Consider the following 19,397-nt stretch of genomic DNA (forward strand, 5'->3'; position numbering starts at 1 on the left):
CCAGTTTGATTTGCACTTCTATTAATTTGCTGTTTTGGATTCCACATGCCATGTTTGTTGTATTTTTGGAAGAGAAATATGTTTTGTTTTGAGATTGTCCTGCATTCCTGCCTTGCGTCCACTTTTTTTTTTTTTTTTTGCCATCACAAACTTCGACGTGTGACATTATTATTATCATCATAAAGGAGAGATTTGCCTCTGCGTTTGAATGAGGGTGTCCCCCTGCGATGAAATGTTTTCAAAGCTTTATTGCCTCCTCCTCCTTCGAGAGTGGCTTAGTCATCTTTAACACCTCTGCAGTGCCTACGACGTGAACGCAAATGAACCGCCATTGCAGAATCTTAACTAACATCCTGGAAGGACAGTAAAAAAAAATAAAATAAATAAAAATACAGCTGTGAGTGGGCGCCGAGTGGGCTCGTTTAACATAAACTCCCTAGAAAAGTCAACTGTCACAAAGCCGTTTATTAAAAAAAAGTTTATTGTTGTCATTTCAGCCATATAAATACATTTAAACCACTTTATTAAAAAATAGGAGAAATAATTTACAATTCTAACAATGTGCTAAACGCAGTGATTCCCAAATGTAAAGAATGCTAATTTAAATGTAAAAGTATTTTTGACACTGATTTCAAAAATCCTATAGTGCGAGTTTTTTTTCTATCACATCAATGTTTTTGGAAATATCTTTGTTTTTAAGTTTGACCAATGAAATTTTGCCCAATACAAATTTTACAATGCAATGAAATTTATAGCTACAACATTTCTGGAAAAAAAAATCCACCTGTTTCTGAACCTAACCCCTAATTGATAAGTATTACTAAATATACTATTAGGATTCTGAAAGTCTGATGAACTAGAAAATAAATGAGGGCAGATTTGGAATCAGCGCAAAAAATTCATTTTAAAGTTGATTTACATCTGCGATTTAAAAAAAAAAATGTAAAAATGCGTTGACCGGTGTAATTAAATTAAATTTCAGTGCACTGTAGCATCCTGAATTAGAAGTTTTAAAAAAATGCTATATGCTAGCCTTGTTAGCCTGTCCAGACGTTTCCCATTTTGTGTTAGCATTAAGCTAGCACATGAACTTCTGTGGCTCTGTAGTTGTCTAAGTTTTATGTTACATTTGAAAGTAAACTTCAACTGGGGTCACTGTTGCGACATTTTCTGAAGGTAGTGTGCCGTGAAATATTTTCAAATGTAAAATATGGGTCTGGCTTAATAAAAGTTCGGAAAACGCTGCTCTATACAGCTCAATTCTAACAAGTAAATATAGACAGTATTTTTGCCTCCCATGGGAGGCGCTTCCAAAATCACTGATTTGCATTTGAAAACATTGACTTCGTTTACATATTACACACATTAAGGACGTGTCTTTAAAACAGAAGTGTCAAACTCAGGGGTTGTCGAACTTTATGTCTGGCGGGCCACAATGGGTTCTAAAATTTGACAGAGGGCTCGGATCAGGAGCGGATGGATGGAGTTTTTTAGTGACCTCACTTCATCGGAGAATAATAATACATTTAATTTTAAATGAAAGTGAACAAAAGCATGACAACAATATGTTTTTGAAAAACCACAGTATTTTGATAATAAAACGTTAACAAGGTTTATTCATATAATTTTTTCCAAGTTTAGCAGGCCGGATTAAAACGTTTAACGTGCTGCATGAGGCCCTCGGGCCGTAGTTTGCCCACACCTGGTCAAACTCAACAACCTCGGGGTCAGAACTGGCCGACCACGTCATTTTTTTTGGGGGGGGGGGGACGGCTGAGGTGGTCGAGTGAAGGTTCAACCGGAACGCAAGCGAAGCAATACTGTGCGTCTACAAATTTCTTCAATGCTTAAGATCTGCTCAAAATGTTGTTCTAATGAAATCTGGTTTGAAAATATTCCTGTTGCTTTTCATAAATTTCAAATTTTAGTCTCATCTGGCCTGTACTTTGCCGCTTTTAATGTGTTTTGTTTGTTTCATCATTTTAAAAGTTTGTGTCCTATTTTTTTTTTCAACCAATCAAGCAGAAAGATTTTGCTATCCAAACAAAGTTTGCATTTTGGTGGAAAACAGGCACCAAAAAAATAAAATAAAAAAATTCGCTTCATATTTCACAGACACTAAAAACATTTTAGAAACCAAATCGCTTCTTAAACTGAACAAAATTTTCATACGGCAAATCATTGGTTGTCACAAATTTTCATAACCTTTTATTTCAAATTCTATTTCTTTTCAAATAAATAAATAATTGTGTTAATTTAATAGCATCATTTTCCAAGTCATTTTTCATTTACTGTCACAATAATAAATTAGAATTGATGATTTGATTGGGGATGTTCGATACCACTTTTTGTCCGACTGATAACAAGTACCGATACCACTAAGATTCATGATACATCTCTTTTCAATTAACAAAACGATATCCAAATGTCAACAAAGACCTTTCGGTTTTTCGGACTCACATGATGATTCATCGAGTGTAGAATCAACTATTGGCAAGGAAGACTTATTCTTATGTCAGATTTTTTTTTTTGTCTTAAGTATCAGTGGCTGGTATCGGCATCCTCCACGAGAATCCATACTGAAATAATTTGTTTAACTGTGGCCTTTATAAACCTGACTGGGTTTTTCCCAGCGATACCGCCCCTCTAAGGGAAATCAATGTGGCCCATCATGAAACCAAGTTTGACACCCCTGCTTTAAAACATCTGACAAACTTTGTACAACCGCTTCAGTCTACCAGGGTCTCCACACGGATTTGGATCCATTTAAGGGCACACATCCCGACGCATCCTGCATCTCCAATTCTTCTGACGAAGAAACGTGACTTTGTTCCGACTCCTCGGAAGACGAAACCTGACTTTGCTCCGAGTCGGTGTCCTCCAGGTCTGAGCAGAGGTCGTCGCTGGAGGCGGAGGAAGAGGAAGGGGCCGGGGACACCAGCGAACCCGGCGGCAACGGGGCGGCGGAGGCCGGCAGTGAGCAGGAGCCGCCGTGGCGGTCTGCGTCCGAAAGCGTGGCCCTGAGGCGGTCCTGGCCGTGCAGGGGCATGCTCTCCAGAAGGTGATTGAGCAGATCGGACGCCACCGTGGGGTCCATCCCGGGGCAGCTGGACACAAAAGTGTGCACGTCGTGCATACATTGGATGTAACCAGCCGCAAATCGCTCGCACGCCTCTCGATTGACGGCGTCCACCTCTGGTAAAAAAACAGAAACAAAAAGGTTCATTGCTTGGAATGCTCTAGCATAGGAATGAGCAACTGCTGGCCCAATTTAAAAAAAAAAAAACGCTTTATTAAAAATGATTTTCCTCATATAAAAAACGTTTAAATATGACTTGGTCAACTATGCAATTAAACTAACAAAATACAAATGGAGAAGACTCGCAAGTGGCTGCTGTCAGCCGCAATTCACACTCGGGCGCTCTCAGGCACACTAATTGGTCGAACTGACTCCAGCTCCTTATGTCACTCACTAGGCCACGCCCCTTAAATGCACATATACAAAACACAAATACTGGAAAGCGCAAAGTAATTAGACTTTATAAAAACTGTTTATTTAGATTCTCTAGAGTTATGGTAAGAATGTAAAAATGTGTAACAGAAAATGGTGGACTTTTATTAGTGCCAGTTCATTTCATTGGTGGAAACTTTTTTGATACATTTGTAAATTGTGAAAAAAAAAATCATCCTATTTTCTTTTATTTTTAGCGATTTGAGTATTTGATATTTGTCTTGTGAAGCACTTTGTGTCCACTCGTGTCCACAATACATTTAAAACTAGGACATTATAATCCCGAAACCTTTCGAGTCAAGTGACCACAATTTAACTTATATTTTTGTGTATGTGTGCGTGTACAAAACAAAAAAAATTGTTAAAATGAGAACTCTGCGGTTTATATCACTCCTCACGGAAGGACGTGCAGCAGTGGTACACCTGTAGCCCCCGTGCCTATTTCGTGTATCAATGCGCTGACCATGGGAACTAGCTACCAACGCTGCATTTGATGGAACTGGGGAATAGGGAATTCTTATATAATTTTAGTGTACGCACATAAATGAAAACGACGACAGTCGAAATTCAGGTATAATTTTAGGCGAAATTCTACGTTTTCGACTTACCCCGATGTCGTCAAAACTTGAATATTCACGCCATCTTCTCGCAAGCCACCTGGTCGGTTGTATGTAAGTTTTTCACAATCCCAGGTGCTATTGAACGCAGCATTTAGACATTTTTTGGGGGGCAGTGGGTTACCAAGCTAGAGCGAGGCAGCAAACTCGACAAAAACGTGACAATTTACGACTATAATAGCACTACGAAATTTTAACACGACCCACTAACATATACTATCAACGGCACTACGTTTAGGTCTTTTTTTATTACCTTGATCCCGGTTTTGCAGGATGCTCTCCACCCGTTTGACCGTCATCTCCAGCACTTCGGCGTTTTCCATCTTCGAATGGAGCTGCGGCACGCGCACGCACACACATTAGTCACTTATAGCTCATTAAAAAGGGAATAGCTGACTTTTTAAGATGTGCTTCTTACCTCTGTATCCGCCATGAGAGCCCTGAGTTCATGTAAACTGTCGTTGATGCGAGCTCGTCGCTTCTTCTCGACCAGAGGTTTCCTCGTCTGGAAGCACATCATTGTTATTATTATTATTATTATTAGCGCCACCAAAATAACGATGACACTTAAAGTAAATCGTTTCCCCCCTATGATGTATTATTATTTTAAATATTACCTTTCTGTCAGATTTCAGTCCGCGAGTGCAGTGATCAGTCGGTTTGTGCTTGCGAGTGCGGGCCATTCCTGACAAAAAAAAAAAAAAAGACGAGAAACGTTGCAACTGTCTTTCGAAGCCCCCCAAAAGACGTTGGAGCTCCTCAATGGGGAGGCAGATGGCTCGGCCAGCAGACCTGGCTTCGTTTTAGTGCTGCCAATGGAGCGGGGGGTATGGGCTAGGTATATATGACGCCTGATTTCCATATGAATAGGGCGAAAAAAACACAAGGGGTGTTAATAAGAAGCCCCCCTGATGCCATGGTATGATTTTTTATTTTTTTTTTTGCGAATCTGTTCCCCTCAATTTACTCATTTGTACCCTGAATGTATTAATCTGTGGACAGTATAAAATGCTTCATGTAAAAAAATCATACTGTCAGAAAACTATGTGCAGTTGTGTTCATAATTCAAATCATCTCTATTTATGCCCCCTTCAACCTTGGAAAATATCAGAACAATTACCGCCGTATTTTGGATTTCATAGGCATGAAGACTTTTTTTTGATAGATGTTCACTATCGCTAAATGATAGAAAACTACGAGCAGCCTTAGAAAATTGGAATGCATTTTTTAAATTTGACAGTTTCTAATACATTTGAACATTACAAGATATCATTTTTTCTTTCTAATTTCTCACTCATGCACGAGATTTAAAACAATATCACCTGCGGTGCTTTTTAAAGGAAAAAAAATCTATTAAAAATTCCAGGCTTTAGCCACAATGAGTACAGTATAATTTCCTCATGGTTGTCACCACAGGTTTATTATTCATTTTATTTTCCTTTTTTTAAATTCCACTGACTGCAATGTATTTCATAAGCAAGCTAGTGTGAGCTGCTGTAATATTATGATATTTGATTGCATTAGAGATGCAAATCTGGCACGATTGATTTACTTTGAACAAAGCTGCATTTCCGGATGATGACGTTTGATCGCTAAACACGGAACACTACCATATCTGGCTTGGCTTTTCAAAACAAACGCTCACAGTGGCGTCAACTAAACCAACAACGTCTTTTAATGACTTTTACTGATTGAAGCAGTCGATTACTCTGAAAAAATCCTCTTAAAATCGTAAACAGTTGTGTTCCGCGTCGAATCAAGCGAGTTATGTCGACATAATGCTCTTATTTCGAATGCTACGGGATAGCTCGTCCATAATACGCACTCTTCTGCGTTCGTCAGTGACGTTATCGTGACGTCACGGAGTACCCGCCGATGGGTATAAAAGCTGAACCGGACTTCAGTTGTCAGCAAACTGAGCAAGTGTACCCCGAAGGAAGAGCACATCTAAACAAACAAACAAACAAACAAACAAACGGAACCCAACCTCAAACAACTCCTAACGTAGGCAGACCTGACAGAATATTCAAAATGGTGAGGATATCCTTCCACCCCAGCTCATCTGACAAGAGGGATAAAGATGCACAAGAAGTCACTTTCAGCGAGCTTGTAAGTTGCCTAATTTTTTCCCCCTCTTTGTCGAAGTGACTGATAATTGTTGTCTGCGTTTGGATGCAAAGTCAACATTCTACTTTTAATAACCATGTTAATAATGACTATAATAGTATTATTATTAATAATAATAATAAGAAGAAGGCATGTGAGATTTTTTTTTCTGATTAATATTTAGGCGAGAGTTGTCGAGAGTGATGACAACAGAGATGTATATTACTGTGATCATGATCAAGGGAAATAATGAATAAATAAATAAAAATGGACTAAATCTGGCTGTGGGGTTTGTTTTGGACATATTGTTTGTAGAGTTACCGATTAAAAGATAGTGGAAATTACTGATTAATTTTGAAATGGAGTTTATTATCCTCTGATGCGATATTTGTATTTGATTATGTTTCTTTTATACTGTGTACATTTTTTTCTTTGTATATAAAGGTTCATTTTATTCTTGATTTTTAGTCAAACATTTTTATTATAAAGCGTGACCGTGCTTTTAATTTGGCATTAACACCAGTTTTTGTTATTTTGTTGCTGTTTTTTTTTTTACTACCAAATAAGTCGTCATTAAAAATATTTTAATACAGTCTATGTGTTTGTGAATTGTATATAATGAAATTTGCTTCATGTATTCATTAGTGTTTATGGTTTTAATATTTATATTTAACTATATTATTTAATATATTATACATTTTTCCCCCTTAATTTCTGTCATGGAACCAATTAGTAATCTTATTTTTGGTTAAACAATATATAGTGTTATAGCATTCATCTTGTTTTCCAGGTTTCAAGTTTTCCTTTTCTTCGACATTTTTTTTCTTTTTGGAGAGCAAAAACTGTACCTTACTGAAAGGTTTTCGGCTGTCACTTCAGCCTTTGTCAGAACTGTTATTACACTTGCATTTTAAATTTTTGCTCTTAGCTAGAAAAAAAGTTTTTTGTCTGAAACCTGGTTAAAATATTTTCCAGTATCTCAGTACGGTACATCGTGTACATTTTGTATCGTTCATTCCTTGTAAAGACTTTGATGTCGAGCTCAGTGGGTGTGGCAAGTGTAAAGAATGTTTTGTCTAGTGACACTGCCTTACCTTTTCCTTTGAAATCCATACTAATAAAGTACTTCTGTGATCCCCGCTTATTATTGCACATACAAGAATCATACGAATCACACCAGTCCCGTGTGACGTGAAGGCGCTAAAAATATGACGACGCGCACGTCTCAGAATAGGCCTACTCCAAAAGGCCTTACGTCGGAGCATCCTCTTGCTCCGACGTTCGCTCCTCGCCATGGCAACGGTAGTACGCCGAAGATGGCGGATTGCCTGTGAGATAGTGGGCGAGCATCTGGCGAGTCTCAGCCCCCCCCACTCCACCCCGGTCTTACGTCTGTCAGATCTCTGACTCACGACTCGCCGACGCAATTCACTTGTCGGGACTTCCTGTTGAGTGGTGGTCCCCGGCTCCGTTAATGACTACAAAATGGAAATGTGCCATTTTCAACCAAGAATGCCAAAAAGTTTCATGAAGCTTCATTTATCCATCACGAGATTACTTAACAAAAAGACATTTTGGACAATTTTACATCCCTTCAATTTAAAGGGGAAGTGAAGTAAAAAAAATGTTCTTAGACCTCGAGTCTAAACACGGCATTGTGATTAAGATTGTACCTGTTGAATATGAATTAAGCAGCAAAATCCGTTTTAGGAAGCAGCCATTTTGCCACTTGTTGTCGACTGAAATAACTGTGCCGAAGGGCTCAGCCTGTGATGTCATTTTCAATCAACAGGAAGTGACAACATGTCCGCCGCGACATGGATAAAAACGAGTGGATTTTTCTGCTTAATAATTTTTTGGGCATATTATTGGAAAAAAAACATAGTTGACTTCTTGAAGCACCAAGTGAAACTCTCACGTAACATGTTGTTGAAATCGAGTTGGAAAACTCAACTCTTAACAAGTGCAGCAAAAATAAAAATATTTAACTGCGAATGGATGTTTTTAGAATTATTTAAACAATTAGTGAGTTATTGAAATGTCAATATTGACTTACCTGAGGTAACTGAGTTCTTTGGCAAATGTGCGTGTATTTGTCAATTCTGGAAGTATACATTCCGCCATAGCGAAGCACCTAAAGGCCATTTTGTCTGTGCAATAGGAACCGGACGAGGAGTCTAGGCCAAACCGGATCAAGAAGTATTTTTCAGTTCGCCTGTGCACCATCGTGATTTCCGTGCTGGTCATCGTCCTTGCGCTGATGCTTACCTCCATCTACACCTACCGCTACTACTACCCCGCTCAGGTACCTTTTGCATCACGACGTCCCTGCCTGCGTCCCTCCCGAGGGCCTACCAGGCCAACCTTGTTTGTTCATCACCAAGTGGCGTTTGGTGTCGCTAGCCATTTCCCTTTCTTATTGATGTTTTCCTTTTTAAGACAACCCAGTTGATGGACGACCTGCCACAGCCAACAGAAACCAGCTACATCCATTTGAATGTATGTCTCATCCATCCTTCCATTCTTGTATTCATCCAATCCATCCATCATCCCATCAATTGCAATCATCTTAATCTTCCATCCATCCACCACCCACCCGAACTCATCCAGCCAATCCATCCATCCATCCATCCATTGCAATCTTAAATCTTCTATTCATCCATCCACCATCCCATCAATTGCAATCATCTAAATCATCCATCCATCCATCCATCCATCCACCCACCATCCCATCAACCGCCACTTCTACCCTGCTCAGGTCCCTTTTGCATTACGACGTCCCTGCCTGCGTCCCATTCGAGGGCCTATAAAGGCCACCTTTGTTTGTTCATCACCAAGTGGCGTTTGGTGTCGCTGGCCATTTCCCTTTCTTATTGATGTTTTCCTTTTTAAGACAACCCAGTTGATGGACGACCTGCCACGGCCAACAGAAACCAGCGACATCCATTTGAGTGTATCTCTCATCCATCCTTCCATTCTTGTATTCATCCAATCAATCCATCCCATCGATTGCAATCATCTTAAATCTTCCGTCCGGCAGTCCATCCATCCATCCATCGCAATCATCTTAAATCTTCCATCCATCCATCCACCATCCCATCAACCGCCACTTCTACCCTGCTCAGGTACCTTTTGCATCACGACGTCCCTGCCTGCGTCCCATTCGAGGGCCTATAAAGGCCACCTTTGTTTGTTCATCACCAAGTGGCATTTGGTGTCGCTGGCCATTTTCCTTTATTAATGTTTTCCTTTTTAAGACAACCCAGTTGATGGACGACCTGCCACGGCCAACAGAAACCAGCTACATCCATTTGAGTGTATGTCTCATCCATCCTTTCATTCTTGTATTCATCCAATCCATCCATCCCATCGATTGCAATCATCTTAAATCTTCCGTCCGGCAGTCCATCCATCCATCCATCCATCGCAATCATCTTAAATCTTCCATCCATCCATCCATCCATCCATCCATCCATCCATCGCAATCATCTTAAATCTTCCATCCATCCATCCATCCATCCATCCATCCATCCATCGCAATCATCTTAAATCTTCCATCCATCCATCCATCCATCCACCATCCCATCAACCGCCACTTCTACCCTGCTCAGGTCCCTTTTGCATCACAACGTCCCTGCCTGCGTCCCATTCGAGGGCCTATAAAGGCCACCTTTGTTTGTTCATCACCAAGTAGCATTTGGTGTCGCTGGCCATTTTCCTTTATTAATGTTTTCCTTTTTAAGACAACCCAGTTGATGGACGACCTGCCACGGCCAACAGAAACCAGCTACATCCATTTGAGTGTATGTCTCATCCATCCTTCCATTCTTGTATTCATCCAATCCATCCATCATCCCATCAATTGCAATCATCTTAATCTTCCATCCATCCACCACCCACCCGAACTCATCCAGCCAATCCATCCATCCATCCATCCATTGCAATCTTAAATCTTCTATTCATCCATCCACCATCCCATCAATTGCAATCATCTAAATCATCCATCCATCCATCCATCCACCCACCATCCCATCAACCGCCACTTCTACCCTGCTCAGGTACCTTTTGCATCACGACGTCCCTGCCTGCGTCCCATTCGAGGGCCTATAAAGGCCACCTTTGTTTGTTCATCACCAAGTGGCATTTGGTGTCGCTGGCCATTTTCCTTTATTAATGTTTTCCTTTTTAAGACAACCCAGTTGATGGACGACCTGCCACGGCCAACAGAAACCAGCTACATCCATTTGAGTGTATGTCTCATCCATCCTTCCATTCTTGTATTCATCCAATCCATCCATCCCATCGATTGCAATCATCTTAAATCTTCCGTCCGGCAGTCCATCCATCCATCCATCGCAATCATCTTAAATCTTCCATCCATCCATCCATCCATCCAGCCATCATCCCATCAATTGCAATCTTAAATCTTTCATCCATCCACCCACCCATCCAAATCCATGCATACCGAAGGAAAAGCGTGATCTTATTTGGCGTAAGTTGCCATAGGCTGACTTTGGTGTGTGTGTGTGTGTGTGTGTGTGTGTTGTAGCAAACAAAGGATGTGTTCAAGTGCCACGTTCAGTACAGCCAACACAAAAAACAGATCCAGATCGACATGGAGGTGGCCATCTCCCTGGAACACAACTACCAGTACATCAAAATGTCCATGAATGAGTTTGGCAGCACCATTGACATCATCCACGACTTTGAAAATGTGAGCGCCCGCCCACCTCAGCAAGCTTATTCTTAGCGGCGTACATATTTCTGACATGCATCAAAATGTGTCTCAACAGAGCAAGACGGCTTATTTTGACGTCGAACAGGATCAGTGCTTCGTGACCCCGCTGAACACTGAAATGGTGAAGGCGCCACAGAGCCTTTGGGAATTGTTGATTTACACCAAGGTAAGACGGCGCGAGACGGCTCACGCGCAAAAGATGAGCCTCATGTGAAGATGCGTCGTTGCTGTTGGATGAATTTAAACTTCTGAATGCTGGTCATAAGACGAGTCAATGCATGCCGTTCGGCTCACTTGTTTTGGGAGTTTGGTCATGTGACGTTTGCGAGCTGAGCTAATGTGATGACATCATCGACAGCCGGTGGCAAAATGGCGGGATGAAAAGTGCTTGAAATGATTGCCTGATTAACCCGTTGCTAATCACGGACATCACGTTCCATATTTATATGAAACATTGCCATCTTTCAACACGAGTTTAAATATGACAACCCATTCATTTGACCTTTTTGTTGTTGCGCATGAAGAGGGAGATGTACTTACCGGATAAGTACAAACTCGAAGAGGTGATGCTGGTGGGCGACCAAATGACCAGCGACGGGCTGAGCCCTGCCATCCAAGCCTTGTGCCGCGGCATGGACATCTTTGAACTGCAGCGCTCAAGTGGATCAGGTGAGTGCCATAGCACACAACACGTGCGCCTTGTCAGGTTGGACTTGAATGATGGAGCACATTTTCATTTAGCTGGAAAATTGTATTTTTTTTTTTAATTCCTTAGGTAAGAAATTAATAAAAGTATGGAAAAAATTCAATTGCAGGGCACACAAAGACAGTCACACAGAATCACATTTAAAAAAAAATGGAGTCAGTAATTCTTTTTTTTAAAATTCCCTCTGTAATGTAACATTTTAAACAATTCAGATTGACTTTTTTTTAAATACAAAGTGTAAATTGTAGATTTCAAAAACACTATAAAAAGTCATAAAACTAAATTAAGTTTTAAAAAATAAATGTTTTTACACCTTAAATTCGCGGTTAAAAAATGTCTCAGCATCTGAATTTTTGGGGATTTTTTTTTCCTGAGATGTATTATTTACGTATGGTATATGTGAAGACTTATTTACACGTCCGCCTCGCAATTCAGTCGTGCAGGGGTTTAATTCTGGCTCGTACCCCGAGAGCAGGGACCAATTGTACCACTTAGTCACCGGCAATCTGAGCTGGGTGCATATGAAGTGAAAAAAAAAAAAACTCGCATGACTAAATGTAGATTTCCTGTTGTAATGATTTTGGCAGCCATATTTAGTTCTGACTGAGTGAGCGAGTGAGTGTGGGCGCAAGCCTGGGAACTCTTTGTGACTCAACTGGCAGCAAAAGTGAGGAGGATGGAAGGAGGCATGAGTGTCTCTTGGCCTTTGATTAGCGTGACGGCTTTTTGAGGCTGATGCATCGCACTTCCTTCCACTGTTGCACAAATAAGGACTGAGGGGGAGGGGGCGGGGAAGACACCGCCGTCATCCTTTTTATCGATTTTCTGAAAACGCCTCAAAGCAAGAAAGCATAAGGAGATTTCTTGAAAAGTGTCATTATCTTGATAATTGCCTCGAGCAGTACTGAACGGGTCCAGTGATTGCGTTCCGATTAAGTGCCATTGCTTACTCACCCACAGGTTTGTGCTGATCCAATTCAAAATCCCTCATGTAGGCATGTGACGATAGATATCGTTATCTATCGCGATATTTGGGTGAGTGATATCAATAGAAAATGGTATTGAGACATTATGATCCCCAAAAAAAAAAATCAATGGAGCAGATTGGACCGATCACGGCCCACAAACTCCCTCCCATTGAGGAAATACACCCTGAGGCTTACGCATGCGCCGCTGGGCTAGCATGACTTAAAAAAAAAAAAAACTAAGGTGGACTTACCCAGCCGACTTGAGGAAACGTCCCTCAGTTGCATCACACGGGAGCTCCGGAGTAGAGAGGCTTGCTTGCTTAATAGTTAAGCCGATAACAAGCAACCCTCGCCGGACACGCACGGGACGAAACGGCCCGTCGCTCCAACACACGAGAGCTCCGTTGCAAGGGAGACCGGTGTGCATTGTACATTTTTAAAATAAAACAAATCGGAAGCCCTTTTGAGCCCTTTTCAGTTTTTTATGTTCAATAGTGTAATAATAATATAATAAGAATAATTAATAATAGTATAATAATAATGATAATGAAATAATAAAAAATGAAAACAAAATAATAATAAAAAATCAAAAAATAAAATAATATATTTTAAATTGTATCCAGTCAAAATTGTATCCAGTTAAAAAAAAAACCTTATTTGGGTTACTTGTCTCAGTTGATGTGTGTGACAATATTATGTTATTATTCTTATTTTTATTAATAATAATGATGATGATCATAATAATAATAATTCAATATATATCGATATCGACCATACATGCGTCACGATATAGTTTTCAGCCATGTTGCCCAGCCCCCTCATGGCAAAATCACAAAACTGGCAGATTCGGAAAGTCGGAACCCTTAATATGTGTGAATATGCCATACTGTATATACACTGAAAACCCGCCAAACCAAGTTTGTAACATTGTGTTGTGTTTTGTTTTGTAGCTCAGAGTAAATACAACTGCAAGGTCATTTGGCACTTTGAGAACCGTTACCTGGTGTCCACAAACATCTGCTGGCCTTGAGTAAAGAAAAACGACGCGGACATCGTAACTCTGACGACACTCCTAAACTGCACTTTAACCCTTGTCAAATTCAACTTTTCTTTTTTCTCGCCATTGCAACACGTTTGCAATAGTATGTGTGTAACAGCGCGGTTGGCAGAAGAACGGTTAGCGCATCTGCCTCACAGTTCGGGGCTGCGGCCTTCCTGTGTTGGAGTTTTGCATGTTCTCCACCGTGCTCGCGTGGGTTTACTCCGGGTACTCCGGTTTCCTCCCACATTTCCCAAAAAATGCAAATTAGGTGCGTGGATTCTTGCTTGTCTATACGCCCCACGATTGGCTGGCGACCGGTCTGGGGTGTCCCACTTCTCTCTCAAAGCAACCCTGGAGGATAGAAAACCAATGGAAATTTGATTTCAATCTCAATTGCAACACAAATGATTTATTTGGAATTTTACCGCTCAACTGCAATTTTGAATCTGATGGTTTGGTGAGTGCGTACACGTTTTTGACCGTATTTTTTTTTTCCAAGCACATCATGCTTTTTGACATTTTTATTTTTGTTTTTTAAGTGCAGTGTAGTGCTTACATAATATGGATTTACACATGAAAACCTGATGTGCCACAAAAAAAAACAAAAAAAAAAACGGCACATTCTGAATCTGCACAAAACTAAAAGTTTGAATTGGTTTTGGTCAACACACACCGGCAAAAAACTAAACAAAAAAAAAACATACCTCATGTAGTTTAGATGTTGACGTGTACAGTAAATGACCTTCGATTGTTACCAAGCAATATATGAATTACAGCAAATTTTCTACATTGAATCAGGTGTTACACGTGTATTTGAATGAGTGTGTTTAGTTCAACGGCTTTTAGACTGTAAGCAGCAGAAGAGCTTTAGAGCATCAGGAACCGTCTGAAGCTTGTTACTGATTTTACTGTTATTACAATTTTCAAATGTTTTGTAAAATTCCTTGACGGCATGTCTGAAATCACTTGTCTATTATCTTCCCATCGTGTTTTTTTTATTTAAAATTGTATCCAGTTTTAAAAAAAAACATTTGGGTTACTTGTCTCGTGTGAGAATATTTATGTATTTGACTGTACTTGCTGCTTTAATAAACTGTTCAACTTTATTTGTCTTGATTTTTGATAAGTTAAATTATTACAATTTTGTCGAAGTCTGTTGCCTCCCGTAGTGCGTGTGACTCGAGGTGAAAAAGCAAACGGGCAATTTACAGCCCCACTGCACAAGGAACCAATCAGACGGTGCTGTGGGCGGGTCAATCTGCTTCTGCAAGCAGGGCCACCAGCACAGCAGCAAGAGACGTGTACTGCAGCAAGCCAAAATAAACCAGCTTTTTATTTTTCGGCCTTGAAAGTTAAAAAAAAAAATGCCCGATGGCGATAATCGGCAAAATACCAAATATTGGCCCCGATAATCAAGAACTCCATACCTGGGAACTGTTTTAAAATGTGAAACCAAAGTACATACAAAGTCTTCTTTAAATCTGTAAAATGAGCAACGCTTTCTCCGTCGGGGGAATCCTGATATTAACACTCAATATTTGACGGAACAAGCAAAAATACACACTCACGCACACACACGCGTCCAAACACATTTTAGGAGGCTGTGAATTTCCTGAGCGTGATGACAACGAGCGCCAGGAGGACAGACGCTCCGAGAAAAACTGCGATGACGATGGCCGTGATGGCACCCGGTCCCAGGACACCTGCACACGCACACATGAGAATTGGTGAAGGTTGTTGTAGTTAAAAGCTCACAAAATAAAAAGTGAAAAATCATTTTAATGAAATACATTAAAAAATAAAAAGATAACTAACAGACTACATTTTGTGTTCATAAAATGAAAATTAACTATTATTTTTTTTAAATCTTGCCCTTTAAAAAATATACCATATATTCATAAAAATTTTTAAAAACCTGCAACCAAGCATTTCTGTGCCGCCATCTAGTAGCCAAAAGTAGAACTAGACCACAAACAAAAGTATCTTATAAGTGGACCCCCTGATTTTAGAAACTTTGACATCCGCACTTGACAAAACGCCACTTTTTTTTTTTTTTTTTTTTACCTTCCTCCTCATCCACGGCGAGGCCTTGCGTGGCGTCCTCATAGTCGAAGGTGAAGGCCTGCTCGGTCATGTGATGAAGGGGCTCCTTGGTGGTGGTTCCAGTGGGGGCCACGTCCGCTGGCATCTCTCCTGACATGATGTCTTGGTTGTCCCTGGGTGGGTCGACGGCCACTTCTGCAAAACAGCAAAAAATAAAAAATAAAAAAATAATAATTTGAAGGTGAGTTGATATAAAGCGTGATTATCGTTGGTCCGTTCGAGTGGTCCATAAGGGTCTTCTGTGTCCCCCAACGGCTGAGGAGCGGCAGTATAAAGAAGTCTTTGTAGGGAGGCAACATTTTGTCCGTTTGAGCTTCAGGTGGCCTCCTGACATGTTTTTTTTCAACGTTCCACTGAACCTCTCGGACTGGCAAAAAAAAGCTCGTTCAGTCTGGGCGATGAAGAGGTTAAGCAACATGAAAGCCTTGAAAGTGGACACACTGGACACTTCATTAGGTACACCGCCATGTTACCTAAAAGCAGTTATTCTCAATCTGTGCTCCCGTTTCTCTCAATTGGGTCAAAAATGATTTATTCACTGCAAATTTATGTACCTATGCCAGCAACAAATTTGTATTTTTATAGTGACGGACAGAACAATTAAATGCTCTTCCACTAGATGGCAGAATGTAGAACGTGTTCAACTAACCAGGGTAATATTTCACACTAAGTACAATTGCGAGTAAATTGTGACGACATCATCCTCATTTGAGTAAATAAATACTTCATGATTTTTTTTTTTGGAGGAACAACACCTCCGGCTTGTTTATCAATACTTACAACAATGCTTTTGAGTCAAAAGCAATTCAGTTAGAATTCATCACTCTAGCGCCACCTGCTGGATTTGGTATCGCCCAACTTGCCCCTAATGTCAAATGAATGAAAACGCACACAACTATAGAAACAAAGTTTGTCCACTCACGTACACAAGCCGATCCATTCACGCGCACTCAACACAGACCTACAAAACCATCCAAATATGTTGACGCTGGGTCTTGTTCAACATTGACTCTGTGGGCCTGAGAGGCTTTCACTGAACTCTTTGCACTTGTAAAAATAAATAAATAAATAATAATAAATAAAACGCTCGGTACTTAGGTCAACGTCCCAGTTATCAGAATGGGTGTGAAAATGAGTTTTGACTTTTTTGTTGACGTACATTTCAGTCTGCACTTTTTTTTTACTTTGATGTAACAATTTTAACGACCTGCTCAACGACTCACAAGAATACACGAAGGAAGCACGCGTTGCCTTACTGACACACTTGAACAATGTCATTTCTCGGATGCTGCGGAAGCTGGCTGCTGTAAGATGCGGTCGCCAAAAGGTCAGTAAAAGCCTACTAGAACATCAGAGCTTTATTTGGGGTGAATCCAACTTATTTTAAATGCTGACAACAATGTAACATGGGTTTCATACTTAATTGTTTTAAATAATTGTCTTAATTGTCTTAAATAATTGGATAAATCAGGACATGGCCACACCCCATTATAGGAGGGTGTGAGCACTTTTGCAACCACAATATATCAGTTCTACCCCCCCTTTCGAATGTAATGATTTGAAAAAAAGTTGGGGAATAATTGACGTTGGTCTCACATAAGTTCACAGAAACCTGCAATTGAACAGGGGTGTGTAGACTTTTAATAACAACTTTAAGGAGGACTTTTGCCACCTCTGATGGTAATTCAGCAGAAATGGATGCCAAGCGGCGTCTTTTTAGCTTGCTGAGTATTTGTGTTGACCCAGAAGTTTCCTGTCCCCGTAGCAGGACGGGAGGTTTTTGGAGGCGCGGGCCTCGGGCCAGAAGCGCCATCAATGAGGCGTTCAGGGCCCGCGTACAAAAGACGGCTTGTGCTTGCTGGGCCCGCGACCGGTAACAACCAGCCCGGCCCAAAGCAGAGAGCGGCCAGGTTCTGTTTGTCAAACAAACTTGTTGATGGAGCCGTTTGCTAAAGGCTGACTAACTGGAGAAGGCAACAAGCAACGACATGGACGCGTGTTTCCACGAAGGATCACAAGGGCAGATGTTCCACACTGGTTTAGGGAGAAGAAAAAAAAAAAAAGCTACGTGGGAGGTAGTCAAATGTAAATCTGATTCAGTGTTAATTGTTAATAATTAAGTGTTAATTAATCTGGTCCAGCTTCACTCTATTATGCTGTACTTTATGAAAACTTCGTTAATCGCGTGTGCCTACCTTGGCCACTAGGGGTCAGTACATGCAGACAAAAATGAAGCGTCACCACAACTCTCAGTGTTTCACAAAGCTGCAATAATATTGGCCCTTTTTCCACGCGGAGGATAAAGAATACATGCCAGTGAGTGTTGTTATATCAGTCTACATGTGCTGCGCTCGCGTTTGTGTTCAAATATATACCATCTATTTTTTTTTTTAGATCTATAAAATTTGATGTTAAAAAAAAGTTACTTACTCATTAGTCTTGCATCAGTTGAATTTTTAATTTTTGTTTCGGACAACTTCCGCTTGAATTTCTTTTCAGGAAGTCCGAATAGCCACCTGAAGTTGCTGTTAAAAGAAAGCAGCTTTTGGGGAGGCTATTTGGACATCCTGGAAAGAAATTAAAGCAGAAGCTGTCCAAAAAGTTGAATGGATGGATGCAAGACCCGCCAAGCTGCCATCAAATTAACTCATTACCAGTAAATAAAATGGATCTTTGACGTCTTTATCCGTCAATGGCAGTAAATGAGTTAAGAGGTCCAATGTTCAAATGGAACTTGACCTGTTGACATGTTTTGAAAATGAGAACTGCATAACAATTTGGAATTGAGCATTTGAACAAAAAAAATCTAATTTTCTTTTCCAAAAATTAACAAATACTTATCACTGGGAGGCATGTTTAAAAATATTCAAATTATTCTCCCAAATTTGTATTGATAAAAATCAAAGAAAAACAATTTTTTTTTTTTACCTGAGCGCACGAAAACCACCAAGAGGCTCATGAGGACCAGGACTCTGCAGGTGCTGCTGTGGACCATGGCGACGACGACGACGACGACAAAATCCTCGACCCGATCTGCCGTGATTCAAAGAAGCGGAGCGCAAAGGAAAAAGGATCTGAGGAGCCAAGGTGAAGGCTTCCGCGAGGTTCGGGTAAGAGCAGAGTTGAGTTTGGGAAGGCTGCAAGGGCGGGACTCGGCGTGTCTCCGACTGTCTGGACAGTGCCGACTTTGTGAGTTCATCTCAGTAGCGCCCACCCACTCCAAGCTCCTCCCGGCCACACAGGCGGCTGAGACGTAAACACGACGACCCCCGGCCGGCCTTGAACAGGTCACGTCACCGATGCTTACGATGATGGCCGCTGACACTTGCGGAATATCTGACAATTTTTGCTCAGAGGAAAAAAATCTTACAACTGATATTTGACTTTTAGGTGCACGATTGGGTCAGTTTGACCAAACCAAATCTTCAATTATTTCACTGTGTCGAGAATTGACAAGATTCACTTTTTCAGTTGAATATCTTTAAGAAATTAAGTTTCAGGCCAGATGGAAATTAGAGATGCAGCCGCATTTCATTTGCGTCCGAGCAGAACATGTCACAATTTTTTTTACATGAGTGGGCATTAATTTATATAGATTACATTGTG

At 40.6% G+C, this 19,397-nt stretch overlaps 3 protein-coding genes across 4 annotated transcripts; 1 reads left to right on the top strand and 2 right to left on the bottom strand.

Annotated features, from left to right (window-relative positions):
* Positions 1 to 450: 450 nt before the first annotated feature.
* Positions 451 to 4,973, bottom strand: hes6 (hes family bHLH transcription factor 6). The gene is made up of 4 exons (XM_088311135.1): positions 4,746 to 4,973; positions 4,547 to 4,633; positions 4,382 to 4,463; positions 451 to 3,195 (listed from the first exon to the last, which is right to left on the bottom strand). Exons 1-4 carry the CDS (start codon positions 4,809 to 4,811, stop codon positions 2,735 to 2,737), a joined length of 696 nt encoding a protein of 231 aa, XP_088167261.1. The 5' UTR covers positions 4,812 to 4,973; the 3' UTR covers positions 451 to 2,734.
* Positions 4,974 to 5,711: 738 nt separating this feature from the next.
* On the top strand, positions 5,712 to 14,794 carry LOC148326299 (integral membrane protein 2C-like). 2 transcript variants are annotated; one of them, XM_088311898.1, is made up of 7 exons: positions 5,712 to 6,237; positions 8,396 to 8,539; positions 8,674 to 8,733; positions 10,784 to 10,948; positions 11,028 to 11,138; positions 11,497 to 11,641; positions 13,597 to 14,794. In XM_088311898.1, exons 1-7 carry the CDS (start codon positions 6,004 to 6,006, stop codon positions 13,674 to 13,676), a joined length of 939 nt encoding a protein of 312 aa, XP_088168024.1. In that variant the 5' UTR covers positions 5,712 to 6,003; the 3' UTR covers positions 13,677 to 14,794. The 2 variants fall into 2 exon arrangements, with proteins under 2 accessions (XP_088168024.1, XP_088168025.1); XM_088311899.1 differs by lacking the exon at positions 8,674 to 8,733 and having other exon boundaries at positions 5,729 to 6,237.
* Positions 14,033 to 18,910, bottom strand: snorc (secondary ossification center associated regulator of chondrocyte maturation). Its single transcript, XM_088311900.1, has 3 exons — positions 18,720 to 18,910; positions 15,753 to 15,926; positions 14,033 to 15,391 (listed from the first exon to the last, which is right to left on the bottom strand). Exons 1-3 carry the CDS (start codon positions 18,784 to 18,786, stop codon positions 15,282 to 15,284), a joined length of 351 nt encoding a protein of 116 aa, XP_088168026.1. The 5' UTR covers positions 18,787 to 18,910; the 3' UTR covers positions 14,033 to 15,281.
* Between the last annotated feature and the right edge of the window lie 487 nt (positions 18,911 to 19,397).

This window comes from Idiotropiscis lumnitzeri, chromosome 12, assembly GCF_059441095.1.
Source record: "Idiotropiscis lumnitzeri isolate Australia: NSW breed Sydney's pygmy pipehorse chromosome 12, RoL_Ilum_1.0, whole genome shotgun sequence".
In the NCBI taxonomy this organism is placed as follows: domain Eukaryota; kingdom Metazoa; phylum Chordata; class Actinopteri; order Syngnathiformes; family Syngnathidae; genus Idiotropiscis; species Idiotropiscis lumnitzeri.

What these genes read in the sequence shown, in the direction of transcription:
- snorc (XM_088311900.1), bottom strand. Translation starts at nt 18,786, where the DNA reads ATGGTCCACAGCAGCACCTGCAGAGTCCTGGTCCTCATGAGCCTCTTG. An exon ending in GGTGGTTTTCGTGCGCTCAG is followed by an intron (nt 15,927 to 18,719) that starts GTAAAAAAAAAA and finishes GCTGTTTTGCAG; the next exon opens with AAGTGGCCGTCGACCCACCC. An exon ending in CGCCGTGGATGAGGAGGAAG is followed by an intron (nt 15,392 to 15,752) that starts GTAAAAAAAAAA and finishes GTGCGTGTGCAG; the next exon opens with GTGTCCTGGGACCGGGTGCC.
- LOC148326299 (XM_088311898.1), top strand. Translation starts at nt 6,004, where the DNA reads ATGGGTATAAAAGCTGAACCGGACTTCAGTTGTCAGCAAACTGAGCAA. An exon ending in TCATCCACGACTTTGAAAAT is followed by an intron (nt 10,949 to 11,027) that starts GTGAGCGCCCGC and finishes GTGTCTCAACAG; the next exon opens with AGCAAGACGGCTTATTTTGA. An exon ending in AATTGTTGATTTACACCAAG is followed by an intron (nt 11,139 to 11,496) that starts GTAAGACGGCGC and finishes TTGCGCATGAAG; the next exon opens with AGGGAGATGTACTTACCGGA.
- hes6 (XM_088311135.1), bottom strand. Translation starts at nt 4,811, where the DNA reads ATGGCCCGCACTCGCAAGCACAAACCGACTGATCACTGCACTCGCGGA. An exon ending in CTCTCATGGCGGATACAGAG is followed by an intron (nt 4,464 to 4,546) that starts GTAAGAAGCACA and finishes CGCGTGCCGCAG; the next exon opens with CTCCATTCGAAGATGGAAAA. An exon ending in CCTGCAAAACCGGGATCAAG is followed by an intron (nt 3,196 to 4,381) that starts GTAATAAAAAAA and finishes TTTTTTTACCAG; the next exon opens with AGGTGGACGCCGTCAATCGA.